Raw genomic sequence first — 11,480 nt, 5'->3', positions numbered from 1 at the left:
CGGCTGTCGCCAGCACCGGGCCGGTGCGACGCCTTCCCTAGTGCCCGGCCAGCACTGCCAGCGGGCTCAGAGAAACGGGCGCCACGTTCCCCAGCAGCCCGGTAACCCAAGCATAAGCACCCGGGTTGGAGGCACAAGACCCACTCTGGCTGCTGCCCCGGGTCTAAAACTCAAAGCAAGTGTTGAATGAGAGGATTTCCTCTAACAGCACTTACAGAGGCAGGATTGACCTGCAGGATGGAAAACTGGAAGGACTTTCTCTCTGGTGTCAGTATCTTAGACTCTACGAACCACATCAAACATAGGAAATGTTGGTCTGGTCTGACAGTTACAGACTTCAGCTATAAACTCCTTAAGCTCTTCTGTGTTGGAGATCTGTATTTGTACAGTACAAAAGAAGATAGCATCTGTTTATACAAAGAGTTTATTTTATACACATTTACCTACAAAATATACAGCAGTTAAAAACAATGGAGGGATGGGGAATTACTGGAAAAATTAACAGGAGACAATTCTTAATGTCTCAACTGATAGTTATATCAACAGGCTGCTTTAAAAGCCAGTCTACCTTGTAGTAAGAGTTACGGAAGTTGCAACAGCTTTGCAGTTTTAGTCAATTAAAAGAGTTTGAAACAATTAAAAAGGCACCTTGAACAACTTAAACTCCTAAAATTCTTTACAATTTTAGCCATTCTAAAGTTAGACTTTATGCTTATAACATCCACATCTTGTTTTCAACACTCAGAATAACCGATTGTGTTATTTCATTGTGGCACTCTAGATTTTCTTCACTAATTTGAAGTTAGACATTTGCAATACTAGTTTCATATTCAGACTATCACAGCATGAAAATCCACTCAGAATGTTTGTGTGGATTTAAGATACAGTACAACCTTACAATCGGGAAGATACAAGCATATTTAAGACAATTTTTAAAATGCTAGAATCTTAAAATAGCAGTGTCGTGAAGCAGATCAAACAAGGAGCTACGTATGGCCACCACGGAAGTGGCCGGTGCACTATATCTACAACTTGACAGATGTGATCCTTGATATATTTGCAAAGTTCTTAAACAGTAAAACCAGTTTTCTCCAGCACAGACAGACAAGTCTTTCTGCAAGCCTTTTAACCACTTCCAAAAAGAGTGACCAGGAGACAAGGACAGCTGTAATGAGTAAGTGTGCTAATAAAACATCATGGGAATGGTAAATGTTCCTCTCAATACTGTTCATGAGAACGAAAAGATCCATACAGCAGATATTACTTCTTTTCCCAAACATTGGCATTGATCTGCTATTTACAATAGCTTACAAAGACACGTAACACAAATGAGGTTTGATTTTCAAGTTCAACTTCATAGCCGATTGACATACTTCACCTGTATGTTCTGTTCTAGCCGAAGTAAAAAAGTGACGCTAATACTGAAAAAGAGGTAATCAGAAGTAGCAAAAGCACTGATAACATGATAACAAAGAATTTGGATAAATAGTCAAGAAAGTAATATTGCACACTTTTACTGTCAACTGTGTAAGACTTTCACTCCCAGGCAGTGACAACCAGTCCTGTTTGTTTTTTTGCTGTCATACTACCTTAAAAAAGGTCATTTTTGGTTTCCATGGCAGTGGAAAAAACTGAAGGAAGACAGCCCTTATTGAACGTGAGGCCTTGGTTTCAAAATTAATTTTCCAGTCTGAAAGATAGAAAGAAAATAAAGTTTAGACCCTAAAAGTTGAGCCAACAACTGTTCTTCAAGTTCAGCTTTACAGGCCAAGTTTAAAATGACACACAGACTATTGTTCTACATCCCAGTTTTCAGACACACAGGACTTGTAATGGTGTGTACAAGTGCTATTCAGGAAAAAAAAAACCCAGCACATTTTTTGAATAATTTGCTTTAAAAAAAAAAGGTTTAGGAAATGAACCACTGACACTTACATCATCACAGGACATATTATATTCTGCCAAAACAGTTCGACATCGGGCTGCTATACTGCATGGATTGTGTCAAGGAATCAGCTAACACTTGTACAGAGTGTAAAAACAGACAGGAAAAAGCAGTATTAGCACAGGCTTCACTAACAGCAGTAAGGGCAACAACTTTTAACCTTACAAACAATGAAAGGATACATTGATGGTGCCACCACTCTTTTATGTATTCCAGCAAAGAACAAGCCTATTAGGGTAATACAGCTAATTGTGAAAAATGGGTGATTCCAAAGTGATGTGAAAAATGACACCTAGGAAAGAGAACAGATTAGCCCCATTAATCATGCATACATTTCTACATCATAATCAAATTGCTGTGACTTAATTAAAACAAACAAAAAAAAAAAAACCCTTTTAGCCATTTCTAAGTTCTTGCAAACAATTATTTAGATAAGCATTTTTGGCACAGCCTTTCGGTAGGCATTGTCCACAGAAATTCCAGACAGCTTGAGAACGTAACTAAAAACGCCCCAGCTTCACAGAAGAACCACATCTGGACTTTCAGTTTTCACAATATTATATCATTTGACTGCAACATCAACCTATGGAAAAAGCAACTTGCAGGACTAGCATGATCTTTACCTTTTGTGTCTCCGGGTCTATTAACCAGTTCCAAGCACCAGTTGCTGTGCAGACTGATACCACTATTAGAATCACTGATAAAAAGAAGAATAAGAGTCATAAACAGTATACCCACTCCTATTAAAAAACATTTTTTCAGTAGCAGCTCTTAAGCATTTATTTCTTCTCCCACTTTTGAGTGAGGAAGCACTTCTACTTGGAAGGTAGAAATTAAAATAAGTAAAGAACTGCTCTTATGTGAAACCATAAAGATTCTGTGCAAGTTTCCAGGACAGGACATAGAGCTCCTCTATATGAATAACTTTATTTCCTGGTTAACAGGAGGAATACTTAACGTTAGATATCCCATTATCATTGAAGTAAAAGTCCCTCTTTTGTAAGAATTACAAAACTAAGAAAACAAGCAGTTAAGAAAAACAGTTAGCTAGTGAACACAACATACATACTTCATTTAAATATGCTTAGAAGCTTACAATACTTCTTTTAAGGTCTGTATTCTTTGACTATGGAAATTGCAGCAGAATCTCACACCAACAAAGCAGTCTGTTTCCACCATTGACTACTGATCCCAAAGTTGGCACTGTATTTTTTGCCTTCCCCCTTCCTTCAAACCTTCAGCACCAAGATGAGGATATTTTCTGTCTCTGTGGCACACTGCTGTGGCTTTTTCACTATTCACTTTATAAGGACAATCTCACCCAGTTGTATTTAGTTTAAATAACTATAGTGACTGTTCGGAAAGTTTGAGCCTTTAAGATAAATTTTAAAACCCCAAATCAAAACAATAAAAGCTCCAAAGCAAACCAGAAACAAATTCAACAACTTACTGTCCCAACTATTTCCAGAATAATTCAGCCTTCAGCCAATTCAATCTTGACCTCATTTTTCTAACTATGTCTAAAGTATTATTTCCTTGCCTTTTATCATCCTGATGATTTGAATATGTGCCACAGAAACTTGAAAGAGAGCTTAAACACAGACTTTTTGCTTGGGCAAACATAAATCAAAGTTACATACTGGTACAGCTAAAAAGCTTAAAAGAGAATCCTATGTATCCCTTGGAACATCAAACTTACTTCTCCAACGTCCTGTAGCTGGTTGCAAACATGCAATATATTCAGTAAGTCTTCTTTCAAAAGCTTTGAGATCTGGGAAGGGTGCATATCAAACACAGTTAGATCTTCATCTATTTAGTCAGATTTTAATGTAAAAGACAAAAAGAGTTCACTTTTCCCTGTGCACACCCATTTCTTAGGCAGAGAAAAGCAATGCAGAGATCATTCAGATGTAATAGAGGTACAAAGTAGTTCCACTGAACTTTAGCTAAAAAGTACAATGATGGAGTTAGACTAAATGCTAGAAACTTATGGAAAACAACAGTGATATAGTTGATGTAGTTGAGGAATCAGAGTATTTTAGGCCTCTTTAAAAATACCCAGAGTTAGATCTAGAGTAGCTTAAATAACCCCTCCACCCAGGAAAAAAAAAAAAAGGTATCACATTTTGGAGTATTAACTACATCAGGAAACCATTAAGTTCTATTACCCACAAAATAGTAATTAACTTTTTTTTAAGCTGGCCATTTGCCAGCTGCTCAAGAGATTATTTGTAGCAGTAGGGCTTTGATGACTTTATTTAGCTAAAATTTCAGTGCCATGATATATATATATATAAACACAGACACCTATGTAAAACCCCACAGCCAACACTAGCCAAACAATACTATTTTACACTTTTTTTCTTTAAATAGATCTTTACTCTTATTGTCATTCCCCCATAGTCTTCCCATTGAAATTGCTGTTAAAAGCCAAACAGCATTCCAGTTCATACTCCTATTTTGTTTGGTATTTTTTTACAGAAAATCCTAAGCCACCTAACATCTGTCTACAAGGAGCTGTTCCACCCAAAGTCTACATTAGATGGAAGCCTCTGTTCAACTAGTTCAGTAGTTGACAACATTCCACTGAAACTTGAATTCTACCGAAGTTTTTATTAGAAACTTACATCTATTGGCAAATTACTTATAACAAAGCAATTAGAAAAAAAAAGATTAGAAAAGATATACCTATTATGATCATTATTAATGCATTTTCTAAACCATAAATTTACTCCTAAGTGGTTTGCAGGTGAAATCAGGGAGGAAGATTACAGCATCTTGACTGCAGCCACAGAACAGCTATAACTAGTCTTAATTACTGCCAACAGCCCGGTAGTTATGGCCTGTCCTCCACCTCCCTTCTGGGGAAGCTAAGCCACTGCCAGCAATTAAAGCTAATTAACTGTTCCCTGACTAGCATAAGCCCCTACAACTAGTCACTGACTCGAGAGGGGAATATGAGGCATCATATGAAAACCTGCTATTTGAGAAATAGCACCCTGTAGGCATAAAATCAAGCCATTGCTAACGAACTTCTCAAAAAAAACAGCCATACAATGTAGACAGCATTAAAATAAAGAACAGAGAAAAAACCTCTCAGAAAACAGGAACTTAACTTTTCACTAATTCTTGGATATCGAAGAACCTTCTCTACAACCTTGGTACCTAGCAGCTGTAACTAGCAAGGCACACGTCTTAAACCCCTACAGCTTGTACTGACATAGCAACAAAGCTGTGACGAGGCTGGCCTATGATTTTTTGTTGATGTGCCTACCTCCAGTATCTGCTACAAAGCACCTGCTGAGACACAAGTGCACTTTAAAGATCTCTGCCAAGCTTATTTTTTAGCCACTAAGAACTCTTTCCAGGCTTTTGACGCCCTGGGAATTGTGACTTGAAAGAGTCTACACCCCACAACACCAACGCCCTCTGACAAGAGAGAAGCTATTTAGGGTCCCGCTCCTCAAATGCGGGAGAAGCCTTGGCGCCGGGTAAAGCCCACTGTGCTAGACGGGGCTCGCAGCTGTAGGAAACGCATTTCACGTAAGAACCCGGGAGCGCAGGAGCTACAAGCTAAAGTCGGGAAGCCTTGCCGAGACGGGGCACCGAGAGGGAAAGCCCACTAGGCAGCTACCCCCTCCCCGGGGGAAGAAGCTGGCTGGCGGGCCGCACACGGACCCCTCGGCGCAGGCCTCCCCCGCGGGCTCCGCTCTCTGCCTCCACAGGGCGGCCGGAGAGCAGCGGCAGCCCGCCCCGAGCCTCAGGACGCGAAGGTGGCCCCAGAAACCCCACCCCAGCTCGCCTGTCCGGGCCGAGGAGGAGCGCCGGCCCCGGGAGCGCAACGGAGAGGGAACCGAGGCCTCCTGGGACCGCTTCGCCCCGCTCAGGGCAGCGCCGCGGCGGGGCCCGTTCCGGAGGGACGAGGCAGCGCGCTCGAGCAGCCCGGGTACGGGGCCGGAAGCTCCCGGCGCGCCGAAAGGGCGGCTCCGGGCTCGCTCCGGGCCGCCGCACTCACCCTCAGCCTGGTCCAGGGAGTTCATGGCGGGCGGGCAGAGGCAGCGAGCGCCGGCCGTGCCCCCCGCAGCCACCGGCCGCCCGCCGCCAAGCCCGCCCCGCACACAGCGCCCAGCCCCAGCCCCAGCCCCACCCCCACAACAAGGCTGCACCCCACTGGCCAACCTCCCACTCTCCACACGTCCCTCAGCAAGCGCAGCCCGCATTGGCTACAGGGAGGAAGGGGAGTGGCTTGGGGGCGTGGCCCCAGGCATTTGAGGGCGGTGGCGGTGGAGCGAGCAGCTTGCGGGTAGTGCTGCTGCCGCCGGTAGCTCTGGTGGTTGTGGGCAGGTGGCGGACTGGGGTTATGGTGGTTGGCGGGAAGTTCTGCGGGTGTTGGCGAGTTTTAGGTCCCTTGGGGTGCGCAGTTCATGCAGCGAGGGATGCCCCAGCTCTCCTGGGGCGTGCCCCGGCTGTGGGGCCGCGCTCTCCGGCGGAAGGTGAGGTGTGCGCTGCCTCTGCACGCCCTCCACTTCCCCGCCTTTGCTTCAGAGCGGCCTTTTCCTAAGGCGCTGGCCGGCCCTGGCTCGGCGGCGGCGCCTCCGCCGCTGGCGGGAGCGCTGTGCACCGGGGCAGGGCCAGCGTGTGCCGCGGGGCCGCTCGTCCCGGCCGCGCCGCGGTGGTAGCGGCGCTCAAGGGCACGGTAGTGCCCGAGATAGCGGGTGTCCAAAAGCGGAGCTTGGCGCTTAGGCCGTCTCTTCAGGCTGTGCGCGCCCCAGCGGGTGTAGGAGCCAGCGCTCCCCATCGTGGCCCCCGGCCCCGCTGCCGTGACCCGCCGCCCCGGCCAGGGCGCGGAGCGAACCAGCTGTTACCCTTCCTAAGCCTCGGGTGCCTGACTCAGAGTAGCTCGATGGGAGAGGCCACCCGGGCTCCAGGCCACGCAGTGCTGGCTGCTCCCAGCTGGCAGATGCCCGGGCACCTTGAGTCTCAAGGTACCTTGAGTCTCCTTTACAGGCAGTGGCTGGAGCTGCGGGGCTCGGGCAGGCTGTGGGGCCGCCTCTCTGGTGGGGCACGGCCGGGCTGTCACTTGTGGCAAAGGCTCTCGTAAAGGGAACTTGACAAGTTCTGAAAAATGCTTGTGGCTGCTTTACTGTCACTGGTTTGAAGTGCCCTCTCTCTTTCAGGAAGCCTCAAGTTGCTTTTGCTTTGGCAATGGGCCGCTGAAAGTAATATTTTCTTCAGAGTCTTTGGGAGTCCAGCTTATTGTAGTTTGCCGAGCTACTTTGCACTGGTTTTGCTGGTGCAAAACGCACCACAAACACTCCCACTGGTGATGGTTGGAGCTGTCAGCCAGGTGGAAAGGTTGAGCACCTCAGTGGTGGTTTTCCTGGCTGTTGATAAAGACTGCAGCAGGTGTGTTAGCACCAGAATAGTCCTCTGTTTCAAAAGACTGGGGTCTGGGAAGTCATTGTGTGTTCCTTCCTTACTACAATTCTATTCTTGCAGTTGCTAGAACCTTGAAGACTCCAAGAATCAGACCTCTACTCTGGAAATGGAGTGCTGTGTACAGCCCTTGGGGACTTTTAGTATCCTGCGAGTATCAGAAAGTTATTTCCTCAAGGCTCTTTATACTTCTGTAAGTTTGTTGATATGCAGCTCTCCTGCTGATCTTTTATTTTGTTTGAGCTGTTAGATTTACTTCTGAACAGATATCTTAAAGATAGGTTTTATTTAAGCTTTCATGATTTGTGACACTTAAACAGAACCTACATCAGGAAAATTCCAAGAGCAGTAACTCTTGAGATGCTTAAACTAGTTGTGATTCCTTTATTTTTTGTGAAGTAAAACTTCTTGGGCACTTCAAATGCATTCATTTCCCTGATTTTTTTTTTTTTCTGAGTAGTTCTTACTCTCTTCTGAGCAATTCTGTTGTCTGGAGACAAGCTAAAGTAAATGAGACAGGGCAACATAACTGTCATCATGTTGCATTTATGGCTTGAATTAACTGTTTCTTAGGGTTACTGCATCTGTTGTTAATCCCTGTTATCTTTTTCTGCCAACACCTGTGAAGCCTTAAATTTAACAGCTTAAGCAAAAAGGCGTAGTGTATATTTGGGTTGCTTTGTAATGCAGAGGTTAGTGGGAGAGATGTGCTGTGTCAGCCTAGGATGGCATCTCAAGGATCTCTTTGAGGAGCAAGGGATGCATCTTTGAGTTCAGCATCTTCAGCATCTATTTGTGGTTCTTACAACTGTACTTTAAGCACAATGTGAGAGCATCTGTTAGCAGCATCTGCTGTCAGACATAATTAGGGTGGGTCACTTGTTTCTTAGTTTGATTGCATTTCCAGCCTTCTCCTGCTTGTTTTCCTCGAAGTGATTCCTCCTTGAGGCTATGTGTTACTTCAGAGATACTGTGTTAATGTTGAAGGCTGTTAAAAATTCAACCTTTTTGAATTTGCTAATCCTGAATCTTTATAAATCTCCTTATTATAGTAACTACCTTCCAAGTTTAAAGAGTATTAACTTACGTTTAGTTACATGTGGGTAGTGTTTACACGCTTTATATTCTTCAAGTGGATTTTGGAAGCTTACTGTCCTTTTTTCTTTCATTCGGTCTCATTTTCCCTGGGAAGTGGTGTTTAGCCACAGAACTACTGAGGGCTTTTGCAAGAGATATGTGCTTAGGACTTCTTGGTTTAGACAACAAAAATTCTGATAAGAAATTTTTTCTCCCATTACCTTTTTTGTAGCAGACCTACAGAAAACATTTTAAAGTTTATCCTGGAAGACAAGTTTTACTAAAGAGCGGCATCTTCAGTAGAAGAGAAAAAGTCTGTTGGGCATCAGTGTAAAGCCCACAGGTCCATCTCTACACAGTTATGCATAGTGCAGCAATACACAATCTCTGTGTGTGTTGATGTAATAGAAGATTCATTTTCACTTCTTAAAATTGTAATTTGATGCGTGCTCTGTGCAGTTAATATGACTTGAGATACTAAAAATGGCTTTACTTTTTTGCCTGTATTCCTCTGCTCTTCTGCAACTGAAGTGAGGTTTTTAAGTTGAGACTGAAGCTGAACTTGTTTCTTTCCTTTTGGTTGTGGCAGTGTCATCCTTGCTGTGCGTGGACAGACTGTGAGTGGTAGCAAGGCCACTGTCACTATGTGCCTGGCTGCTCCCTGTGGCTGTGTCCCCTTCTCCCTCCCTGGCTGGCAGCATCCACTGCTGAGCAGTGTAGCCCACAGGCATTACACCAGCTGCCAGTGGTGCAGAGCAGGACAGGTTGTGGTGCAGTTACAGCTGTACTCATCTGGCTGATAATTTCCTGAAAGCTGGCATCTGATCGCTTGCTTGAACTCTCCTGCTCAGTCTGCTGTGCACTGACCACCAGGAGTAGGACGTTTGGCCTTTTGAATGATGGCCCATAGACCATGTTGCCTTGCCCAGATACGCTGTGCTTATTGTTTCCAGCCATGCTTTGGGGCATTTTTTGTTCACTCTGGGATCCCACTGACAGCAGCTGCTTTGAGGGTTGTTTGCGTTCAGTGCTCAGTTTGTCCTGGACCCTCAGTGGTTGATACTACTTCTGCAAAACGGTGATTCCTTCCAAGCATAAATGTTCCTTATTAAAAGCTAATAACCACAAGCATGCAAGTCTGGTTATGGCTTGCATCCCATATCTGCTTCCAAAACCAGCATGTTCTGAAATAACATGACAATCCCTCTGTTAAGTGAGCTTCCTTTGCTCTTTTCTGTATAGTATTGCTGTTATACCAAAGAAGTGGGAGATTATTTCTCTTGAGGCTTCTGGCTAATAATCTTTTGAGGAAAAACACAATGTTTCAAGATAAAATACAGAAGCAAAATGGATTTTTTGTCTTTATTTGTGCTCAGATAGATTATCAGTACCTTTAAAAAACAAAACCAAACATCCCTAGGGTTATCATATGTTTGCATTAACATATGGATTAGATAGTCTTCTACACCATCCTCTCTATCTCTTGTTTTAGAAAATAGGATCTTTGGGAAGTCCAGTAATTAGTACAAATGGAGTACAACATATCCCAGCACTGTTTTGGAGATTCCTTATAACCACTGCGCTAGGAATATAAAAAGAGACAGGAGGGAAGACAAAACTGACTTTTTCCCTAACAAAGCTGTACTTATGAAAGACATCTCTTGGCTGACTGAAGTGAGCAAGTGTATACAAGTTTGTCTTGCAGCAAGTTCATCTGTAACTTTTCAGTAAGGTTTATCTTCAATACTGTAATTGAAAAACATGCCTAATATAGAATCTGTAAGTGATGTGCAAGTGCCACATCTTATTATGGGAAACAAATAAAATATTAATGTAAGATACTTTAGCTTCTGCTTAGAAAAGGCACTTCCAATCCTACTGTAACCTGTTCAGTACTTTACTCAGAGGAAAATGGATGAAGCAAAAGCTTTAGAAGGATCTTGTATAAGCAGAGATTTTGGCGTAAAATGTCCCACTGTGGCTACGGACTTTTGCAATGACAGTTGTGATGTCAGTGCACTGTAGGCTTTCTTTCAATGATGGCAGGAGGAACTGACTGAGCTGCTGTATACTGTATCATAAGGCATACAGTAGATTAGGCAAGCTAAACAAGGAAATAGACTTTTTAATGTGTACTTAGTTTGTTAATGAGTAGTGAAGGAGGAAATAGTATGTTGCTTTGATATAATATTAAATGTGCTTATTTTATCATTGTTGAACACTTTGGATTATTCTAGCTTTTAAAAGACTCTTCTGATTGCATATGCCTAACCTTATTCTTGCTTCTTTTGGAGCAAATCCTTACAAATTGTCACAAGTCATTCTTCCCAAGATGATTATTCAAAGGATTTTGAAGACCTAAATAGGTAAGAAACTTTCACTAGCTTTTAAGTGTGTCTGAAACCAATACTACCTGTTAGAAGTCATTTGCAGAGGGTTTAAATATGTCCTTGAAGAAACGTTCTCAAAACATTTAGTGTCTAATTGAGCTCAAGCCATGGTTAAGTAAACTTCATGTTGCTTGTTCATACTGTTCAGAAAATGTTGCAGTGGGATTAGGTGATGTGGTCACTTAAGAACCTTTGTTACAGTGACTCTTGTAGGAAGATAAACGAGGGCCTTGTAATGAATTGCTGAGGAGTTACTTAAAATGAGATGCACAGCTTGACAGGAGTATCACTCTACTGAACACAAAACGAACTTGCATTTGGCTTAATTTTAACAGGTTGGCATTTTGTTTGCAACTTGATGCCTCACCTGTGATGTAAAATCAAGAGAAAATACTTCTGTTACTCAAAATTTAACTTTAAATGTAAGAACCATATGAAATAACATACGTCTGTATTTTACCATTACAAGTAATTACAAGAAATAACCATCAATTCATCTTGGCTGTCTAAAAACTGGAAATCTAAACTAGCTCCTTTGAGTTTCTTATTGCTGCTTTGATAGTCTAACTTTTATTTCTGTCTTGTATGAAACTTAAGCCAGTAACAAATTTGGTATAAACCACCTTGCTATG

The 11,480-nt window shown here is 43.0% G+C and overlaps 1 protein-coding gene across 1 annotated transcript; it reads right to left on the bottom strand.

Annotated features, from left to right (window-relative positions):
- Positions 1 to 406: 406 nt before the first annotated feature.
- Positions 407 to 6,052, bottom strand: CNEP1R1 (CTD nuclear envelope phosphatase 1 regulatory subunit 1). Its single transcript, XM_084270139.1, has 6 exons — positions 5,961 to 6,052; positions 3,645 to 3,716; positions 2,569 to 2,642; positions 2,128 to 2,237; positions 1,936 to 1,990; positions 407 to 1,690 (listed from the first exon to the last, which is right to left on the bottom strand). Exons 1-6 carry the CDS (start codon positions 5,983 to 5,985, stop codon positions 1,649 to 1,651), a joined length of 378 nt encoding a protein of 125 aa, XP_084126265.1. The 5' UTR covers positions 5,986 to 6,052; the 3' UTR covers positions 407 to 1,648.
- Between the last annotated feature and the right edge of the window lie 5,428 nt (positions 6,053 to 11,480).

This window comes from Gallinula chloropus (genome assembly GCF_964237585.1).
Source record: "Gallinula chloropus genome assembly, chromosome: 13".
NCBI classification, from domain to species: domain Eukaryota; kingdom Metazoa; phylum Chordata; class Aves; order Gruiformes; family Rallidae; genus Gallinula; species Gallinula chloropus.
This window is presented reverse-complemented; position numbering and strand designations above follow the sequence as displayed.

Excerpts from the sequence above, each read along its gene's own strand:
- CNEP1R1 (XM_084270139.1), bottom strand. The coding sequence starts at position 5,985 with ATGAACTCCCTGGACCAGGCTGAGG. Across the intron at positions 3,717-5,960 it reads CTCCCTGGACCAGGCTGAGG|ATCTCAAAGCTTTTGAAAGA; the intron begins GTGAGTGCGGCG and ends CACCCTTCCCAG. Across the intron at positions 1,691-1,935 it reads ATAATATGTCCTGTGATGAT|ACTGGAAAATTAATTTTGAA; the intron begins GTAAGTGTCAGT and ends TCTATCTTTCAG.